The following is a 21,030-nucleotide window of genomic DNA, read 5'->3' as shown; positions in this document are numbered from 1 at the left end:
AGAAAGCAAGCGTTAGTTTAAGCTCATTCTGCCTTTCATTACTCTGGTAAGGTAGACAGCTACTTTAGAGCTTTGAACAAAAGGTATATTGACAAAAAAACTTATAACAAATAATCAAGCCCTGTATCAAAAGCAAGAACAGATCTCTGGAATGAAGGAAATGGAGATAAAAAACAGGCAATAGAAGAAAAAAAATGGAGAACACAAATAGGAAGAGTTCTAGTAGTGCCAACTGAAAAGAGCACTGCAACCCCAGATTTCAATTCAACTACTATTTTTTTTCTTAAGGACTCAATAAAATCCAGAAGAAACCTGAACACAATGAGAAAAGGAAAAAAAGAACACAGAGAAAACTGTAAAGAGCAGGCAGTTCTATTATCCTCAAGAGAACAATCAAGTTCAAATAAAAACCTCAACATTTAAGCTAGTCATCCCCATTTTTCTGCGATTAGAAAGAGAATGCCTTGAAAACAATTTCACAGATTACCTGTCCATTTGATCTCTCCTCTGAGTTTATGTGCCACATCAGCAGCAATCATATTGATTTCTATAGATATATTTAAATTTCAAACGTATAGAAAACTTTTCTATAATAAAATGCAGATATCTACTGTTTTGAACAAAAATAAAAGCATACACAGTGAGGTGAACACCTCACTTTTTGTTTCTCTTTAACCTCTACTCAATTTCTGCCCTATCTGCTTTTACTCAAAGTTTTAAAGCCACGTGTTTTCTCTCCAAGGTAACATTCAGTCCTTGTATCTGTGATTTCCTCTGCAAGACAAACACCAGTTCTTAAGCTTACTCATGTTCATAACCAAAATACACACAGGCAAATCCATGTGCCTCCTACTGTTTGCATTTAGAACTGACAGAGATGCAACAGAGAGAGAGTACATTGAAGCCTGTAAGAGCCAAAACCCCAAAAAGTTTAGAGGGACCTCAGAAAAGAAACAGCTTAGCAGTACAAAAAAGGAATGCCTAGGAATTAGGTACAACTTTGTGAGGATCTTCATGTGCAAGAAAAGGAGCTCCCTAAAACTGTTCTTCATCGTAGCTTTTTTTTTTTTCCACATAGTTTCACTGCAGTCTCCTGCTTTCTTACAAACAGAAATTAGGCAGTTTCTGTTCACATCTGCTGAGCCAAAGCTCAGCCACACCTTTCCAGGAGAATCTTGAGAGTTAGCCCACACTCCCCTTCAGTTGCTTCCTCTCTTGTCCATTAATGCTCAGACAGCATCTTCAGATATAGCCCAGCATCATTCTCATTCTGTGAACTCAACCCATAAAGCTGCTCTCCTCCACAGAGTGACAACCATGACTAAGGCTTTATGATGAAATTAGCAGTCGGTGATATGGCAAATTCAACTTCTTATTTTAAGAGAAAACAGAGTAAGAAAATGCAGACTGAAAAGGAAATTCTCACTTCCAGGATTCTGGAATTTAATTATTTTTGTTCAAGTTATTTGAGGCAGACAGGATAAACAAAATGAACAGTCTACACCTGAAAGCAATAGAAGATGTGCTAGTAGGCCAGTACTTCAATGAAATGTAAGGTTTAAGTGAATGTAATGTGTCTTCTGTGATGAAAAATTCTTAATAACCACTGAAATACTACTTTTTTTTTTTCCTTCCTGAGGTAAATTACAGGGAATTTAAAAAGACTGTGTTTTACAAACACAATCCGCATGTTAAATTCTTCCGGGGTTTTAAATTAGTGTTTTAATCACTGTGGCACATAACTATAACATGCTTTGCTTAAGTCTTATTCCAAAAAACCTGATCAACAGCTTTCTTTGAGAAATCCAAAATCTCTAAGTCTGAAGAGGTCAGATGTAAGGAAGTAAAAACTTTTTCTCCCCTCAAAGGAAGATGCAAGAATGCAAAGAGCAAACATTCTCAGACTCTTAGACAATGCTATTTTAATAATACATAATTTTCATCTTCAGCCACCAGAAACATTTTCATGCACGACCAGAAGACAAAATATGCAATTATTCCTTTTTACTATGCAATTTGTGAAGATAACTTGTCAAATCAGTTATTCAACCTGTAACACGTGTCCACTGAGTGCCATTAGAACTTCCCAAACCGGCGCCACTGTTCCATCTGCTCAGCAATTCCCTGGTACGCCAGGGATCAAAAGCAGTAACACTTTTTATTCTGTACTCAAGCATTTAACTAAACCAGTTCACTAATTTCTTAAAGTTCTTCAACAATTATATGATTTCTTCAAATACCGCAACAAGAATGTACTACAAGCATACACAGAACCTTTGAAAATCAGGACATTAAATTTTGTACTTTTAACATTAGACCTCAAATGCCAGACCAACCCAAGAGAATTTACAAATTAAGTTAGTGTCTTTCCTTCATTCAATGTTCACACACCAAAAAAAGCACACAGCTAAGGAGAGTGCCCTTTCCTCAACACAAATATAAACTGGATCAATACACATATTTAAATACGTTGTAAATAAAATTTCAGTACTGTAAAATGAACTATTTTGTAAGAGTTGCTACTGCTATTTTTGTATCTCTTAATTTTACCAGTTATAATAGCTGTGCATTTCATGTGTGTGTATAAATTAAATCAAAGTATTTTTTTAAATGTTAAGTTTTACCAAAATACACTCAGGCATTTTCTCACACGGAAATCTGAGCCCCTGATGTTCTTATTCTGAAGCTAGCAAAATACTGTGTATAGTTTTGAAAGTTCATCAAAACACTGCAACCTCCTGATAAGACAAGCCAGCTGCTAAATAAATACATTAAATTAAAATACCCAACTACCATACCCAACTACCACAACTAAAATATGCTATAATGTTAGATGAGATTTCCAAGCAAACTGATGCACACAGGCAAGCACGCATAGCAGATGTGCCCATCAATACTGCACCAACATCTTTAACCACCATCCTCTGCAGTCTTTTGTTAGACCAGATATACCTATGCTATATCTCAGGCCATCAACAATATTCTGGAATCTCTTAAGCAAGGCACAAAACATACAGAATCACTGAATGGTGAGGGCTGGTAAGGACCTTAAGATCATTTAGTTCCAACCCCCTTGCCATGGAGAGCAATACCTTTCACTAAACCAGGTTGCTCAAAGCCCCGTCCAGCCTGGCCTTGAACACTGCCAGGGATGGAGCATTTACCACTCCTTCAGACAGCCTGTTCCAGTGCCTCACCACTCACAGTAAATAATGTCTTCCTTTTATCTAAACTAAATCTCCCCTGTTTAAATTTTTGAAGTTCACTGTGTTTTGGGGCACTGATCAACTTAAAAATAAGCATCTACATTTCCACTGCTGGCACACATCTTCCTTCCACTTCCATCACAGTCAACCACATCTCCCTTAACTAACCTTTCTGACAAACATTTTTCTTGCTCCACCGTAATGAGATCAGGATCCAAGATGAAGAAATTGCTTGTCTGGGGAGGAGAGTTCTATAAAGGCACAGAGAGACCATTACAATGGGCAAGACAGATGCTTATAGAAGCTGGGTTAATATCTAGCACATCTACCTTGTGACAAAGGAAAATAAATTATTATAGGTCTGGAAAAAGGAGCATATAATTTACATGGTTGAACTTTGTGCCTCTCTTGACTTCGTGGGTTTGAAACCAACAGAACAGCAACATATGGCGCAACTGCTTCATAACAGACTTGGCATAGTCTCCAAAAGTCAGCAGGTACACATGAATGTTGGTGAGCCTCTATAAGGAGCTTTTCATTTCATTTTTCAAATGATGCTCGGGTGAAAGCTGTATGTTTGCAGTGAGACCCATTCTGCCAGGCTTGAGTATACTTAGCACCTTTCAGTTGACAGATTCACAATGCAGCTTTTCATTCCCAGTAACAGTAAAGGAGGACTCAAAAGAAATTTCCATTGCAGAAAAATCCATTTGTAATAAACTTCTCTGTAAAAAAATCTATGTAGGGAGACAGCGTCTTAATAAGACATCAAGAAGAATTTCCATTGCAGATAAATTCTCAGAAATCCAAATTCCACAGCTTGCTTAGTCAACTTTATGATCAGAAAACAACCAAAGGATTGCTTTACAGAAAGTTCATATTGCTTAAAACTCCCACACTGAGATTTGGTAGTAGTTAGCTATCTACTTTTTGATTAAAGAAAACTCAACAAACCAACCCAAGCAAGAACCTAAGTGCCAATTTTGAATAATAACTCCACTGTTAGCAACGTACCAGCCACCTCCATGGCACCTACTACACTCATTTACCAGTCTCCCAATTAGCTACTTTCATCCTGCAGTTTATGTTGTATCTTATTTATATTTAAAATGTATAATTTCAGGTGGATGATCAAGGTATCTGCAATATAGCAATATCTGTGCATTTAGCACAGTAAGAACATGGACTTTAATACACTTTCCCAGCTATTTTATTTAAACAACACTCAGTGGTTAGGTTCAAAATTTTTTTGGACGCCTGTTACTGTGGTTTGCAGAAAATACTCATTTGGAGCCAACCAGTTTTAGGAGACATAGTGATTATGCTACTGTGAATGTGTCTGTATCCTTGAAAAAGAAAAGCAGCTGTAAGAGCAACTCCCGCTTCTATTCTCTGCTAACAGAGTTTCTTCTTTCCTGTCTGTGACCTAGTCTCCACAGTACAACACATTTAATTACATCACTCATGTGAAAAAAGGGGCAAACAGTCTACAGAACACTGATGACAAATCTGAAAAACTGACAGTTTCTACAGTCCCTTCCCATGTAAAGTACATAGAGCTTTAAAGAGTTATTATGACTTAAATCACAAGGGATGTTTAAAAGCATAGAATATGAAAGCCTTCAGGGAAATACTTACTTACAAGAACATCATTAAATTTTCGTCAGAAATGACTACTAGAAGGCTGAGAGTTACGACAGTGCTCTTAAAATGCAAAAGAAGTTAGTAAAGTGTGTAGCCATCTTTTCTCTAAGTAAAAAGGGTGCCACTGAATTCCTGCTAGAGTACTGGCTTTTCATAGAATCACAGAATAGTTAGGGTTGGAAAGCACCATAAAATCATCTAGTTCCAATCCCACCCTAGACTATGTCGCCCAAGGCTCTGACCAGCCTGGCCTTGAACACTCCCAGGGATGGAGCATTTACCACTTCTTTGGGCAACCTGTTTCAGTGCCTCTCTTTCAGTAACTGTTATTTTCTGTGTTACTTCCATGCCTACATGGACAAAAACATATAAACTCACTCGATAAATTCTTCTCTGTGGTTTATCATACTGGCAGATTTACTTCAACCATTTTCTTTGGGAATTACTAATTATTTGCAAAAGAATTAGCCAACCCGGGTGTGACAGACTATACTAACACCAGTTCCTGATCCGTCCCAGTGCCTTTTAATAGTGCAGTATATAATAGTGCTGCATAACGCTGTGTAAACACCATTCTGGCTCTAAGCATTTCAGAACAGGTTTTCCTATGTGAACATGCAGCTCTGTCTAGGAGAGTTTCCCAAGGTATGTTTTGAGCACTTTTTCAAAGGAAAAGGAAACACTAAGTTACAAAGTTTTTGTCTAATACAGCAAAATACCTGTTCAATATTTCTCAGCCACACTACACTACCATTTCCACAGACCACATAAACAAGGCAATTATGATGTTTTGTAGTTTCTTCTTTAGCTTGTCTTCTTGTTGCCTGTACTATCAGCTCCAGATGAGTTACATGTTTATCTTCAGCATGAATGACTGATGGACCAACCTTCTAATCATTTAGACTGCTGGAAGGAACCAGACTATACCTCATGTCAAAACATAATTTTACCTCATTTTCCTACAAATGCCCCTAATTAACTCATTGACTACACCGAAGCTTTCTTTGAAGTAGAGGTCCTCCTACAAGTACGGGAACTCCAGTCTGTTGCCCAGAAGGTAAAGTGCTTTGTAGCCAGTGTGCACTGAGCCATACTTAAGAAGTAAAGTTATAAACTCCCCTATTAACGGTGGGGGAAGCCCGCCGGGTACTGGCTGAGCCGCCCCATCGCCCCTGAGGTGGCGGTGGAGTCCTGCGGGTGATCCACGTTGCTATCCAGCATTTTCAGACAACAGGCAAACACACTTCACCACATCTATAATCCTGTGTCTCCTAAGGCTCTCTCCCGGTATTAGTACCACACTGAGAACAGCTGTCGGTTTTATCAATTTCCTTAAAGATTTACAGGGAGTTTCCCAGGCTTAAGAGGCAAAAGGTAATCCGTGCACCGGGCGTGAAGCAGTAGGGAGGTTAGCTCTCCTCCTCCTCGGCTCTTTCTCCAGCAGGCACCACCAGCGGAGCGGGCCCTGCCCAGGCTGCCACCGCCGGGCCCTGCGACGGGCACCTGTAGCATGCACACTGGTGGCCCGCTGTCACCGGCTCCCGCACCCCTGCCGCTAAACGTCGCTCGCCCCGAGGCCGGCGGGGGGAGCGCAGGGAGGATGGCACTCACTGCCTCTTCCGCCCGCGGCTTTGTTCGCAGCGCAGCCCCGCGCCGAGCCCCCGCCGCAGCCATACGCCGCCGCCCGGCCCTGCTGGCTGTAGCTGGCTGGCTGACCGTCCTCCCCAGCCTCTCCGCAGCCGCGCCGCCGCCCTCTCGTACCTTGGCTTTCCCAGCCTCCAGCTTCTTCAGCCTCTCCTCGTCCTCCATAGCGCCTGTGCGGGAGAGCAGAATGTTACCGGCGACGGCAGGCGGGGCCCACCCCGCCTCCTCCCCTCAGCCGGGGCGCACACTCTCGCTGCGCTGTCCCGTCCCGCCTCACAGCGACGACAGCTGCCGTGGCGCGGCCATCGGCGCCGCCATCTTCATCCCACGTAACACGCGGCCGGGGAAAGTGACGTTACCGCTGCCTGCCCCTCCTTCTGTTCACAGTCCCGGCCGCTCCGAGCGCCGCCGGTGTCCCCGGTCAGAAAGAAACGCCTTCTTCACGCCCCCCCCAGAGCCACGGGCTTGCACCCCGTCCGGCCCACCGGGGGCACGCACCTGCGGCGGGACAGGACTGCCGCGGCGGAGGGGGTACCGGTGGGCACACCCCTCTCCACAGCGCTGCTCGCTCCTGCAAACAGAGGGGCGGGGGGCTTTCTTTTCACACAAAGGAACTGCATTATCGAGACGCCTGTAATTTGCTGTCGTTCTGATGCAAAGGGCTGATCAGGCAGTACCTGAGTTGTTTTAGAGCGCAGCCTTCTGCTGCCTCGCAAATCCAGCCTTGCTGGCTACAAGGCTAATTCTGACAGTTTTGGTTTGCGAAGTGTTTTCTTGCTCCTGCGTGGGGCTCACTAAATTGCAAGCTTCCTACAGCGTGGGTCTAAAGCTTGGAAGTAAAAGCACAAGCTTTCTGTGCGTGGGTCGCAGGCTATGTAAGGATGACAACAAAGGATGTGTAGCCCTCTCCCCCCTCCCCTTTAAATTACTTAATATGCACCCATCGTGCCAGAAATAGGTGTGTTAAAATCACAGTGGGGAATACGGCACGTGGCAATTAAATGCTAAAACAACTTCTATACTTCAGCATTCGGTACAAAGCAGTATCTTGGGTTTACTTAATATTGTCTGCTACATGTGTGCCTTGCAAGGCTAATAGCTATTTGTATTCCATGTTATATTGTGCTTTTTCTTTCAGCGGCCCCTGAAGTCGGTTCCTTTTGTGATGGTGTGATAGATGGCACAGGCTTACACATTCTTGGAAAGCCTTTTTTCTTTTTCTTTTTTTTTTTGTTAATGAACAGCTGCATGCAAACAGAATCCTCATTCTGCATTTGGAATCATTTGGCTTCATTATATGCAAAATCTAAAATCTTTCTGAATCAACTTTCAACCAACTGAATCATCTCAGCTGTGCTGATCCTTTGAATGCAGTTCATTTAGTATACATTCTTTGCTTGCTTGAATTTTCCAGCAAAGACCGCACACACCCAAAACAGAATAAATGCCAAAAGAAAACATTATTTGCACAGTATTACTGACCAGGGCCAAGATGGAAAATATCAGGGCTTCTAGCAGCAGAATTCCATAGCCATATTACTGTCAAAGTAAACTAAACCTACAATCTGGATTTTTTAAGGATTTTCCACTTCTAAAACACACTGCATTTCATGGAAAAGTCTGAAATAATTTGCTGATCAGTACACACAGTGTGCATTCTTGTATTTAGAAAACCGTGTCCTCAGCCTTTAGTTTAAAAATAAATAAATACCATTGTCAAAAGAAGAAAACATCATCAATGGTAGGGAATGAGAACTGTTTGTATATACTTTGTTCCAAACATCTGTTTCAGTTAAAGTTCTCTCAGTCTTTGCTATTTCAGTAGAGGAAAAGCATGTATAGAGAAAAGCAGCAAATTAAAATGAAATTAAGAATTAATTAAAGAGGAAATGTTTTTATAGAAATCCAAATTTATTTGAGTTCATTCCTTAAAAAGTTCATTCCTCAAGTCAGTAAAAGAAAGTACATCACACAAATCCTGTCCAAATGGAAGTTTTCCCCAGCAATTACAAAGGCCTAGAGGCCCCTGAGGGAAAAATAAATTGCCTTTTATGTGTCAGTGACATTCCTCTTGGCTGATGGAGGCCACTATCAGAGAACCAGCTGTTAGGTGTCAGTAAAATTTCATACATGCATGACACTATGACACTAATTTCTTAATCAGTAAATTTTCCATTTAAAAGATAATTACAGACTTCCCAAATCCCATAATTAAATGGGTTCTTGAGTTAATGATAAGAATCAGTGGGCCTAATTTACCTCTCACAGACTTATATCCATGTAATTCTAATGGATTTTAGTTGAACACCTGATTCATGACAACGAACATCATGAAAATCAGAGTGACAAACTATAATAGAGCACTGTGGAAATTACTACCGGATAAAATATCCCAGGGAATAATATTTCCATATTCTCTCAATGTTAGAAAAATAGGACTTTTTCTCCTAGGAGTCAAAAAAAAAAAAAAATCCATACAGTATGATTTCCTACTTAAGCTATATAAATTCCCATTTTATAATTTCTGCAGGCTGAGCTGAGTGGAATTCACAACTTGGTTAGTTAAGTAAACTTTCTTAATGCTCAGAATTGGCCAGTAACATTCACTTGCCTAAGAATGTGAGATAGTGTACAAGAGTCAGGCTAACAGCTGCTTTAAAAATTAACTTTCTAACACTCATTGAATTCAAATAAGCTAAACATAGAATCATAGAATCGTTAGGGTTGGAAAGGACCTTAAGATCATGTAGTTCCAAACCCCCTGCCATGGGCAGGGACACCTTACGCCCCACCTATCACCCAAGGCCTCGTGCAACCTGGCCTTGAACACTGCCAGGGATGGAGCATTCACAGCCTCCCTGGGCAACTCATTCCAGTGCCTCACCACCCTCACAGGAAAGAATTTCCTTCTTATATCCAACCTAAACATCCCCTGTTTAAGTTTTAACCCGTTACTCCTTGTCCTGTCACTACAGTCTCTAATGAAGAGTCCCTCTCCAGCATCCCTATAGGCCCCCTTCAGATACTGGAAGGCTGCTATGAGGTCTTCATGAAGCCTTCTCTTCTCCAGGCTGAACAGCCCCAACTTTCTCAGCCTATCTTCATGCAGGAGGTGCTCCAGTCCCCTGATCATCCTCATGGCCCTCCTCTGGACTTGTTCCAACAGTTCCATGTCCTTTTTATGTTGAGGACACCAGAACTGCACACAATACTCCAAGTGAGGTCTCACAAGAGCAGAGTAGAGGGGCAGGATCACCTCCTTCGACCTGCTGGTCACGCTGCTTTTGATGCAGCCCAGGATACGGTTGGCTTTCTGGGCTGGGAGCGCACACTGCCAGCTCATGTTCATTTTCTCATCAACCAACACCCCCAAGTCCTTCTCCGCAGGGCTGCTTTGAATCTCTTCTCTGCCCAACCTGTAGCTGTGCCTGGGATTGCTGCGACCCAGGTGTAGGACCTTGCACTTGGCACGGTTAAACCTCATGAGGTTGGCATCAGCCCACCTCACAAGAATGTCAAGGTCCCTCTGGATGGCATTCCTTCCCTCCAGCGTATCAACCGAACCACACAGCTTGGTGTCATTGGCAAACTTGCTGAGGGCGCACTCAATCCCACTGTCCATTTCAGTGACAAAGATGTTGAACAAGACCGGTTCCAACACCAATCCCTGAGGGACGCCACTCGTTACTCCAGCCGGACACTGAGCCATTGACCACAACTCTTTGCATGCGGCCATCCAGCCAGTTCTTTATCCACCGAGTGGTCCATCCATCAAAATGATGTCACTCCAAGACAAGGATGGTGTGTGGGACAGTGTCGAAAGCTTTGCACAAGTCCAGGTAGATGACATCAACTGCTCTACCCCTGTCCATCAGTTCCACAGCCCCATCATAGAAGGCCACCAGATTGGCCAGGCAGGATTTCCCCTTAGTGAAGCCATGCTGGCTGTCACCAAGCACCTTGTTGATTTTCATGTGCCTTAGCATGCCTTCCAGGAGAATCTGCTCCAGGATTTTGTCAGGCGCAGAGGTGAGACTGACTGGTCTGTAATTCCCCAGGTCATCCGTTCTCCCCTTCTTGAAAATGGGGGTTATATTTCCCTTTTTCCAGTCATTGGGAACTTCACCTGACTGCCGTCATTTCTCAAATATGATGGCCAGCAGCTTCGCAACTTCATTCACCAGCTCCTTTAGGACCCATGGATGGATCTCATCAGGACCCATGGACTTGTGCACGTTCAGATTTTTAAGATGGTCTCAAACCAGTTCCTCTCCTACAGTGGGCGCAAGGTCTTCATTCTCACAGTCCCTGCATCTGCCTTCCAAGACTTGGGTGGTGTGGTCAAAGCCTTTGCCAGTGAAGACTGAGGCAAAGAAGTAATTCAGAACCTCAGCCTTCTCCAAATCCTGTGTATCCAGTTCTCCCGAGAGCTTCCTGAGGGGGCCTACATTCTCCCTAGTCTGTTTTTTATTTGCTATGTACCTGTAGAATCCCTTCCTGTTATCTTTAATACCTCTAGCTAAATTTAATTCTAACTGAGCCTTAGCTTTCCTAACCTGGTCCCTAGCTTCTCAGACAACATCCCTGTACTCTTCCCATGGCACCTGTCCTTGCTTCCACTTATTGTAAGCCTCTTTTTTCAATTGAATTTTCCTCAGGAGCTCCTTATCCATCCAAGGAGGTCTCCTGGCCCTCCTGCTGCACTTCCTTCTGGTTGGGATGCAACACTCCTGAGCTTACAGCAGGTGATCCTCGAATATCAACCAACAGTCTTGGGCCCCCCTGCCCTCTAGGGCTGTATCCCATGGAACCTTCCAAAGCAGGTTCCTGAAGAGGCCAAAGTCTGCACTTTTGAAGTCCAGGGCAGTGAGCTTGGTGCACACTCTTCTCACTGTCCTGAGGATCTCAAATTCGACCATCTCATGATCGCTGCATCCAAGGCTGCCCTGGAGCGTCACATTTCCAACGAGCCCTTCCCTGTTGGTGAGCACGAGGTCAAGCATGGCACCTCTCCTTGTCGGCTCCTCTATTACTTGCAGAAGGAAGTTGTCTTCTACACAATCGAGGAACCTCCTGGATTGCTTGTGCCAGGCCGTACCGTCCTTCCAACAAATGTTAGGGTGGTTGAAGTCACACATGGGAACAAGGGCCTGCGAGCATGAGGCTTTTCCCATCTGTCTATGGACTGCTTCATCTGCAGTTTCTCCTTGATCAGGCAGTCTGTAACAGATCCCCACAGTAATGTCTCCCATAGCTATATTCCCTTTAACCCTGACCCACGAACTCTGTGGACTGCTCACCTGTCCCCAGACAGAGTTCCATACTCTCCAGCCTATCCCTAATATAAAGGGCAACTCCCCCTCCCCGCCTGCCAGGCCTGTCTTTTCTAAAGAGCCTGTAACCTTCCATTCCAACACTCCAGTCGTAGGAGCCATCCCACCATGTTTCTGTGATGCCTATTATATCATACCCCCGTAGATGTGCACACATCTCTAATTCTTCTTGTTTGTTCCCCGTGCTATAGGCATTTGTATAGAGGCATCTGAGCCAAGCTCCAAATGAAGCCAGCTCATTGGCTGGAGCGGCTGGAATATCTCTACATTGCTCCGAGCATTTATTATAGGTTCTGGCAACTGACTGGGTGTGTAGGAATGGAATAATGCCCCCCTCCCCCAACACATCTAGTTTAAAGCCTCCTTGACCACTCTGGCAAGCCTCCTACCAAAACTGCTCTTTCCCTGACCAGCTCCACCAGCCCCCACTAGACCTGGCCTACAAGCTTGGATCCCGTGTTCAAGACACCCAAACCCCTGACTGTGACACCACCCTTTTAACCATTTATTAAACTGGCCAATACTTATAGCTTTTTTTAGGTCCTCCCCTGCACCCTGGAGAATTGATGAAAAGACCACCTGAGCTCCAGAGCCCCTAACCACCTCCCCCAGGGCTCTGTAGTCCTTCTTTATGTTCCCCAGGCTACTACTATCTATATCCCTAGCACCCACATGTATCACCAGGAGTGGGTAATAGTCCATGGGACTTACTAGAGCAGGCAGCCTCTCTGCCACATCCCTGATCTGTGCCCCCGGTAGGCAACACAGCTCCCTTGATACAGTGCCTGGACGGCAGACAAGTGCTTCTGTCCCTTTCAGCGTAGAGTTCCCTACTACTACGACCCGCCGCTTTTTCCTAGCAGCACCAGTAGAGATCTTCTTTAGCAGTGCATCAGCCGGCTGCTTCTGGCTCGAGTGCACTTCCTCATTAGCCCCCTTGCAGGACAGCAAAGTGGTTCTGCGTGGGGACAGGGGACTTAGGGGGAAGTCCCTTGCTTTTGGTTGTCCTTTTTTTTTTTTTTTTTGGTCACTAATTTCGAGCTTCCCAGGTTAACGGCCTCCTTCTTTCCTTCATGAGGTAGAGGTGAAGCTCGAGGCCCCTGCACAGTTTGGGCCAGGAGCAAGCATTCCTGCTTCCTCTCAGCTTCCCTGACATCTCGCAGCCTATTAACAGCATCCCGCAGCTCAGCCCCTGCTGCAGGAGCACCTCCACCAGGGAGCACCGAGTGCAGCCCTGCCCGTTGTGCACCCTCCCCTCACCAGACCGGTGCAGGCACTCTCTACACCCCGAGCTCTGCACTGCAGCCTCCCCTCTCACCGGCTCTGTCTTGGTGCCTGTGCTGGCCACCGCCGGGGCAGCCAGAGCAGAGCTCCCAGACCAGGCCCTGATCATACGACGCATGCTCACCATCCCGCTCGCCTGCCCGCGCAAACAGCCTCACCGCGCTCCCTGGGGCAGGTTTTTACCCACTCAGGGCTGGTGCCGCTGCTTCAGGCTCCGCCCCCTGTGAGTCAGCTGCTCGCTCTCGTCAGCTGAGCTGCCGGCTCCTGGGCAGGTCCTGTCGAGGACTTGAGGCTCCCTCGGTGGCTCTTGTCGCTCTGAGTTGAGGCTCCTGGACGCTGATCTCCCCCCGCTCCGGTGTTCAAGGCGTCCTCTCTCGAGCTACTCACCTCAGCAATTGACCGAATATGGGTAAACTGCTTTCAATAGTAGCATATGCGAAGTGAACCAGATTAACAAGGTAAAGAGTATAGATTGGACGTTCTCCAAATTAGGGATGACTGGTGTTTTGGCTTATTTTTATACACCAATGTATTGATTATTGGAAATGTTCATACAAAACTGCACTGAACCAGCTTTGAATATCAGACCTAGTTTTTAGTTGTGTTTGTCTGCAAATAAGAACAAAGTCCTCTTCACCTACAGCATTTTCTCTAACAATGAAACTCTAGCTTCTTCCTACAGCTTCTGTTTCCTTTCTTCACTATTCACTGGAGATATGCCTGGTGACTCTAGCTGTGGCACTTTAGTAGACTGCAAAGCCAAAAGATGGATCCTAAAGATCATGTGTGATAAAGTCACAAAGTTCTATTTATAAAATCCAAATTCTGACCTAGTCCACTGAAGTGAGGTGTCAGAACATAATGTGCTGCTGGTAAATTTCATGTATAAGATGCAAAAATTCCAAAATATCACAGGCCTAAACTGATGATACAACCTCTTCCAACAGCTAAGGAGCTCAGATATTGTGTGTTCTCAGATGTCATAACTATCCGCAATGCCACTTAAATAGTGAGAATGTCCAACAATAATGTATGTCCTTCAACAAAAAAATATGTATAAGAATGGAAGACACCTACGTGAACCATGAAACATTCCCTGAACCAGCTTGTAAAAACCAAATATTACCTGACAAATTTACCTCTGCCTTTACCCCAGTGCTGTGCCAGCTCTGTCCTTGCCTTCTGCCCTGCAGCTGCACTGAGCATCGCTTTGTGCTGCAGTTTCCCCGAGTGCTGCTTTGTTGGCGTGGTTGCAGCAGGCAGGTGGTTTAGGTAAAATGTGTAAAGTTCATCGTTTCAGGGACCCTTTGTAGGTACTGCTGAGGGAAGATTACCAAATCAAATTAATTTGCTGTTAGCAAGTGCAAATCAACTCAAATTTCAGGTAGAACCTGGCCTATTGTGTTTACATGGTCTGACGACATGTTATAAAAACATTTTTTAAGACTCCAGTCCCTTTCACCTCAGGGATTTTTGAGGTATGTTGTTTATGTCAGGATTACCTTGAACTATGTTTTAGAAACGGACAAACGTTCTCTTCTTCAAAGCAAAGCACAACAAATGCCATTACAGAATAAACAGTAAGGTTTGGTAGTTAAGTAGGTGAGCTAGAGATATAAGGAAAATGTGATTTAAAGAGCTTGCTGTGGTTTTGTTGTTTTGTTGTCTTTTAAGAATGAGTGGAAAAGCATGGTTTTATGGAAAAAAATATTAATAGGGCAACTGATGAATATATGTGCAATCAAGGTCCCATGTAACACCTAACATTTCTATGCTCTTGTATGTTTTTTTAAATAAAAAAAGGAGCAAAACCTATGAAACTTTGGTTAAGCATGCGCACTGAAGATGAAAATAGAATGTCCCAAGGGGAAACAGTTAACCAAAAATTGTAATTTTTAACCTATACCTGCAGCTATCAAGTTAGACAAATTTATATAAACCATTGCTAGCAGTGTCCCACCAAACATCTGCTTTCTGTCGCTAGTCAGCATGCATTTTTTTTTCCTAAACTGAAATAGGTTTTATTGAGTTTTGTTATAACAGGTGACAGAAGAAATCAGACACTAAAATATTCCACACAAATACGTGATCCAGGCATTCACTTACACATGAATAAATGTGGGCTTACTAACATGCTTCAGTCACACACAGTCAAGTCCAGCACACAAAAGTGTATTTCTTATTTCCAAACTGAAAAATCTATCTTCTGCTCAAAAGACAGTAAGATAACTCAAAAGAAAGTTGTAAAGCATAGTCCTCTGGTGATAGTACAATAGCACATACCTCCTGGAGATGTGTGTCTTTGCTTTCTGAATCCCAGAGTTGTATAGCTTACAATTTGTCATGTATCTTTTTTTAGGCATACTTGAATCTATTCCTCATCATTTAATTAATTAAGACAAATATTGTGGTGCTTGTTTGTTGCTTTGATGTAAATACTGTGGCTAGGAAGAGGCAAGACTCTTCAGCCAAGTTTTGTGAGATGAATAATTTATTCTTTAAGCATAATATATTGAGAAGGGTAATTTAAGTAAGCTTGCAACTAATACAACTAATTAATTGACCCAGAAGCATCAAATTGGCATTTGATATTTGAGGTAAGCACAAAAAAATTAATTCATACCATAAATCAGATATATTTATACCATAAATCTGATAAATTTGTGTCAGATATATAGAGAGCTATTATAGTACACATTTCTTTGTAATTGGTCAAATTGTCCAAGTTTACATAAAGGCTCAGTGTATGATTCTCTTCTGCCTACTGCATATGAAGGTATAAAAGTTAGTTATTTTCTTGCTATTCTGGTCAAGTGTTATTCATGAAACTCCATTTAGAACGTGGAAGAATTTACAGCACAGTGTTTCAGCAGAATACCAGTTTATCAGTTATGAATATGTTTCTTTTTAAATTTATCCAGACTGTTGACCTGGCAGATTAGCATTCCCCATATCTTTTTATTTTAGAAATTCCAGAATTTCCAGTGGTATCTGAGATGGTATTCCAGTGGTACCTGAGACTTCCATCCCTGGGAAGGTTATGGAGCAAATCCTCCTGGGGGCTATCACAGGTCAAATGAAGAGTGTAATTGGGAAAAGCCAGCACGGATTCAGTAGGGGCAAATTGTACTTGATAAACCTGATCACCTTCTATGACAAAGTGACCTGCTCACTTGGTATGGGGAGAGTGATTTACATTGTCCGTACGGTTTCCCACATCTCCTCCTCAAGAAACTGATACATATAGTATAAGTGGATAAGTGGTCTGTGCTGTGAGTGAGGATCTGGCTTACCAGCTGCCCTCAGGAGCTGGTGGTGAGAAGGCAGCTCCTTTTCAAAGCGGCAGTCTGTCACTAGTGGATTGATATTGGCTTCAGTGCTGTTTAATACTCTGTAAATGATCTGGAAGATGTGATCAAGTGTACCCTAACCAAGTCTTCCAGCAGTACCAAACTGCGTCGGGAGGTGGACACTTTGGAAGGGAGAGTCACTCTGCGGGATGGAAGAGTGTGCTAGCAAGAGCCTCACAAAGTTCAACCAGGAAAAGCGATGGCTGGCCTGTGATCCTGGCTCACGCTCCCTTATGTGACTGCAGCTTTTGCTGTCACCAAACCTGAACATGCTTTAAACAAATTGGTTTCTACCTGCTGCTATCAACCTTGTCGTTTAATAACTAAGGTAAGTCGAAGGGGTTTGTAGCCCACCGCTTACTTCTGTAAATCGAGATCTTACTGTAAAAGGCTACCTAGGAAGCCCGCATTTCCATGCCGGGGACACCAATTTTCAGTTAACAGCTGGGACCAAAATTCAGGGATATTTTATCTTATGCTGCCATCTCCTGGCAAATGGCTCAATTACAAATAAAGTGGTAAGTAAAAGAGCTCTGCAAGGCGGCAGTACTGAAAGTGAAGCTGGCCTGACGTTAATAGCGGTTTCTGCTCTCCCTCCAGGGGCAGCGGCCTGAGGGGAAGGGCAGGTTTCCCCTGCCGGCTTCTCGCACCGGTGGGCTCGGGCAGCTGTATTGTAGTTTGAATGTAGAGGCTGTATAGAGCAAGGTGAAAACAGCCTCGTGGTTTCTGGTCAGTGGCTTGTAGTCGGTGAGGTGAAAATACGTTGTCGGTGGGATTTGACAAAGGCTGGTGTAAAGGCGTGGGATGTTTCTGCAGGACAGTTTAACCTAGCAAAGAGGTTACGAATGGGACCTGTCTGCTGTGCTGGCACAAGTTAAAAGTAGAAATGACACAATCTGCTGTTGCCTGTGTAAGAAAGGATGGCAGTGAGCCCAGGTGCCTTCCCACTGCCTGCCTGAAGCCGCAGCCCTTTGGAAGGTTTTACAAACTTTCCCTTCCCTAATGATTGTATCAATCGGTCTTTACAGTGTGATTGATGGAATATTAACTTTGTTAATTTGTATATTCAGATTATACACTGTAATGTAATGATGTAGTGGAATTTTACTGGATGCTTTAGTATTGTTCACACTTAAGTAAAACAAACTAAAGAACAACCTGTCCCTGAAAATAAGGACTTTGCTTCTTGGAAGCTTAAAGCTGTCCATTAAGGATAAAGGGTACACCTGCATAACCAAGATAACGGCAGTATCCTAGCCCCTCTGACATGTCTTTGAAACCTTCTTAGTGTGGTCTGGTATCATACATAAGTAACTATAGCAAGACAGACTCCAGGGACATCTGAATACATAGACAAGCAGCAGGAATGCTGCAAAAATGTAATTGCATGACTGAGTTTTACTATGATTAGTAATCAATAGTGTGGGTGTTAGTGATCAGTCTATTTGTGTTGTACCTGAACACTTGAAGGGTATAAGAACCCTGTGTAAAAGAACATTTGGGGTGCTCCAGTTTGTCTGGGACACCCTATGTGCATGAATAAATATTTACCATTGTAATTGTGTACTTTGTGTCCTAGATTCTCTTGGTTGACAGGGAGCAGTGGTGAATTTTTGTGATAGGTGGGCAGAACTGTACCGTGGCTGCTGTGCCCCTTTGTGTCCAAGTGATACTGGAAATGGCCGATTTGGGATTACCCAGGGGCAACCTGTATTGGTTTTCCCTGTGTTTGGGGTATAACTTAGTGTAAAGAAAGTACCATTGACACAGGTAATCAAAGCCTGGGACGTTTGCTTAACGGGAGGAGAAAGACAACTAGCTGTTTGGGAAACCACTTCTTTCACTGACCTCCATGAAAGGACTTTTGATGCTTTTCCACTCATTTGACTTGGGCATAAGCTGCAACAGTTCTATAGAAGTGTGGATGATATTTAGATGAATAGGGGTTGTACCTTTGATGACAAGATAGAAAAAAATAAAATGTTCCTGCTGTAGACAATTATGCAATATTTCTTAACTAGTAAACTTCTGTGCAGGGCTTTAGGGATGAAAGGAAAGAACAAAAGAGTGCCAGAACTTGATTTTTATTTGCTAAAGGAGTATTCTTAATCATGTTGGTCCAGGGTATTGTGTGACCTTGTGTTCTTTGTATGTTTCAGGAAATGGCAATGTCTGAGATCTGAAGTGGCTCCCCACAGGCTCTTCAGCTGCTGTAGAGCTGGAGTTGATGTGTGGCATTTCATGTCTTGCAGTGCCACAATTTTAGCTCTGTAAACACGGATACTGTATTGCTGGGGAACTTCACTGAAACATGCTAAGAGCTACACAAGTAGCCCACACTGCATGCACTGTTGATTAAAAAGTCATGGCGACTTTCATCAGTGATTTATGCAATGTCATCTGGGTGTTGTGAATAATTTGTTTTATTTTCAGTAGTGGATAGACAAGGATTGATATATGTTTGGGTCTGCTGCTTAAAGTTGTTTCATGCACTTGAAGGGTTATCACTGAACTGTTAGGGCTTTTTATTCTGAATTCAGTTAGCTGGTATAACAGTGTGAAGACTCGGTGTCATAAACATTATTTATAGCTGTTTGAGTTGAACCCAGGTTGATACAATTTTGATAATGGGGGAAGACTTGTAGAAGAAATGAAAGATGTCTTGGTGGGTTTTTTTACACATGGCCTCAGGTACTGCTTTGGTGGCAGCGTAGCTTTTGGTCTCTCCCCATCTCATGCTGCAAGAGTTACTTGCAAAAACATGAATAGATACTGGAGAGTGAGCAGCTTTCCCTAAACACCTACTGGATAGTCACCTGGGTTGGACTCTAATTTTTCTCTTCATTAATTATAATCATATATAGGTGGCTACATTTACATTACTGTGCTGTGATTTGTTAATCGTCAGCTGAAGTGTTTCCTGAATTGTTGATATGACTTAGGGAAAGAAGCAGCTTCTCAGTGTTCCTGTTGGTATTACTTACTGCATGGCATATTTGCTGTTCGGAATCAGCACGTTTGTTGTTAATTGTTTCAAAATGAGGGATCAGATTTTAAATAGTGTTTTGGGGGGGATTTTTTGTGTTGGGTTTTTTTGTGTGTGTGTGGTTTTTGTTGGTTGGTTGGTTGGTTGGTTTTTAAGTAAAAATAAGTTGCTACTTAAAACACAGGGATGTTGTCAGCAGTTAATCCTGAGAGGTCTGAATCCTATTCTGAAACCTATTTTTTCACTTTAGAGATTTTTATCTTTTCAAGCTTACTTTGTGGGCGTTTTCAGGAGCTAGGCTTTGTAGAGTTCTTAAAAAAAAAAAACCATGAAAGATCCCGGTTGGAGACAAAGGTTTCATTCACTTCAGCAGGCTGCTTGCGTCACTGGCTGAGAAAGGGTGCTGAGATTTAGGACTTCCAACCTGATTTCTGGCACTAGGAGGGTGACGTCATTTCCTGAGTTATGTGACCATGTTGGAAAATTAAAAAAACGTGATTTTTAAACAGCCAACTTTACTTAAAAGCCCAAGAAATGACACATTATGCTTAAATAGCAAATTCTACAATAAAAATTCTTTCAAAACAATGAAAAGGGACCCTGAAAAGTGTGCTTTTTACAGCTCAGGGAATTTTTAATTTACTGCAATAATAAGATTTTATAAAATAGTTAATTGTTGAGTTACAAAATAAAATACATAATTTCTTTATAACCATGAAACAAAGGTATTGTGTACCAGAATTTGGTGTTGCAATATACCACTTTTACTGACAACTGACAAAACCTCTGTTGTCACCAAATGAGAATGCTGTGGAAAACCATACTCCATACATTCAACTTGGTTGTACTGTATGGTTTTAGTTTTTTCTTGCTTTGAGATGAAGAACCATGCAAGAAGAGCAGTAGATGATGAACCATGCATATACTCTATGCAGCTTCTGAATCCCAAGGCAGTCAAATGTTTGATATCTACGAAGAACACTTCTCTAATACAAATGATTTCTATCTATTGGATTTTCAGTGGGGGTTGTATTCAGAGTGGTGCTTTCTGTGGCTTCAGAAAGAAAATAATAAAGTAGTGGTGGTGCAGAGTCAATGAAGAGCAATGTGGCATGTCTGTGAGTGAATGTTGAAATAGTAAGGCAACAGGGTGTTCTTAGGAGATTGTTCACAAGCAGGGCCTGAAGCAATTTCTGAAGACCAGATGAACTAGCAATCTGCTCATTACTATCGTCATCTAACATTAGCCGTGGATCATCCTATGAGTTTCTTGAAAAACACTGGGAAAAATATTATCATGGTGGTGTGAAAATTGAAAGGATACTGGCAAGTTGCCCAGAGTCCTTTCTTCATTTTCATAGTAACAGTAATATGCAGAAAAGAATACCATTTTTTGCTTTCTTGAGTAGATGTCTAAAAATATTTGTGGCAAATTGAACAGAACACGGTAAGTATTTTGAAACAGAGTAGAGCTAGTACATTACATACCAGCTTTGTGAAGTTGTCTGTATGCAGTGAAAATCAAATTGCTTTTTAAAGACCATTTCTAGAAATGTCTTTGTTCTCCTGTGGACCAGAAAGTA

At 42.8% G+C, this 21,030-nt stretch overlaps 1 protein-coding gene across 13 annotated transcripts in view; it reads right to left on the bottom strand.

Annotated features, from left to right (window-relative positions):
• The window catches only part of AKAP9 (A-kinase anchoring protein 9), a 429,434-nt gene that overhangs the window by 104,803 nt on the left and 303,601 nt on the right, over positions 1-21,030 (bottom strand). For 7 of the 13 annotated variants that reach the window (XM_061468446.1, XM_061468445.1, XM_061468449.1 and 4 more), the window contains exon 1: positions 6,612-6,835. In XM_061468446.1, the coding sequence (XP_061324430.1) occupies positions 6,612-6,659 (48 nt within the window). In that variant the 5' untranslated portion in view covers positions 6,660-6,835. Of the gene's footprint in view, positions 1-6,611; positions 6,837-21,030 lie in introns of those variants that run through there. The other 6 variants (XM_061468440.1, XM_061468444.1, XM_061468451.1 and 3 more) reach the window with 3 other exon arrangements.

Source organism: Pezoporus flaviventris, unplaced genomic scaffold (genome assembly GCF_033815535.1).
Source record: "Pezoporus flaviventris isolate CSIRO_AGI_PZ_B2104156 unplaced genomic scaffold, CSIRO_AGI_Pfla_v1 ptg000047l, whole genome shotgun sequence".
Lineage (NCBI taxonomy): Eukaryota > Metazoa > Chordata > Aves > Psittaciformes > Psittacidae > Pezoporus > Pezoporus flaviventris.
Note: the sequence above shows the minus strand (reverse complement) of the source record. Positions and strands in the feature narration are given on the sequence as shown.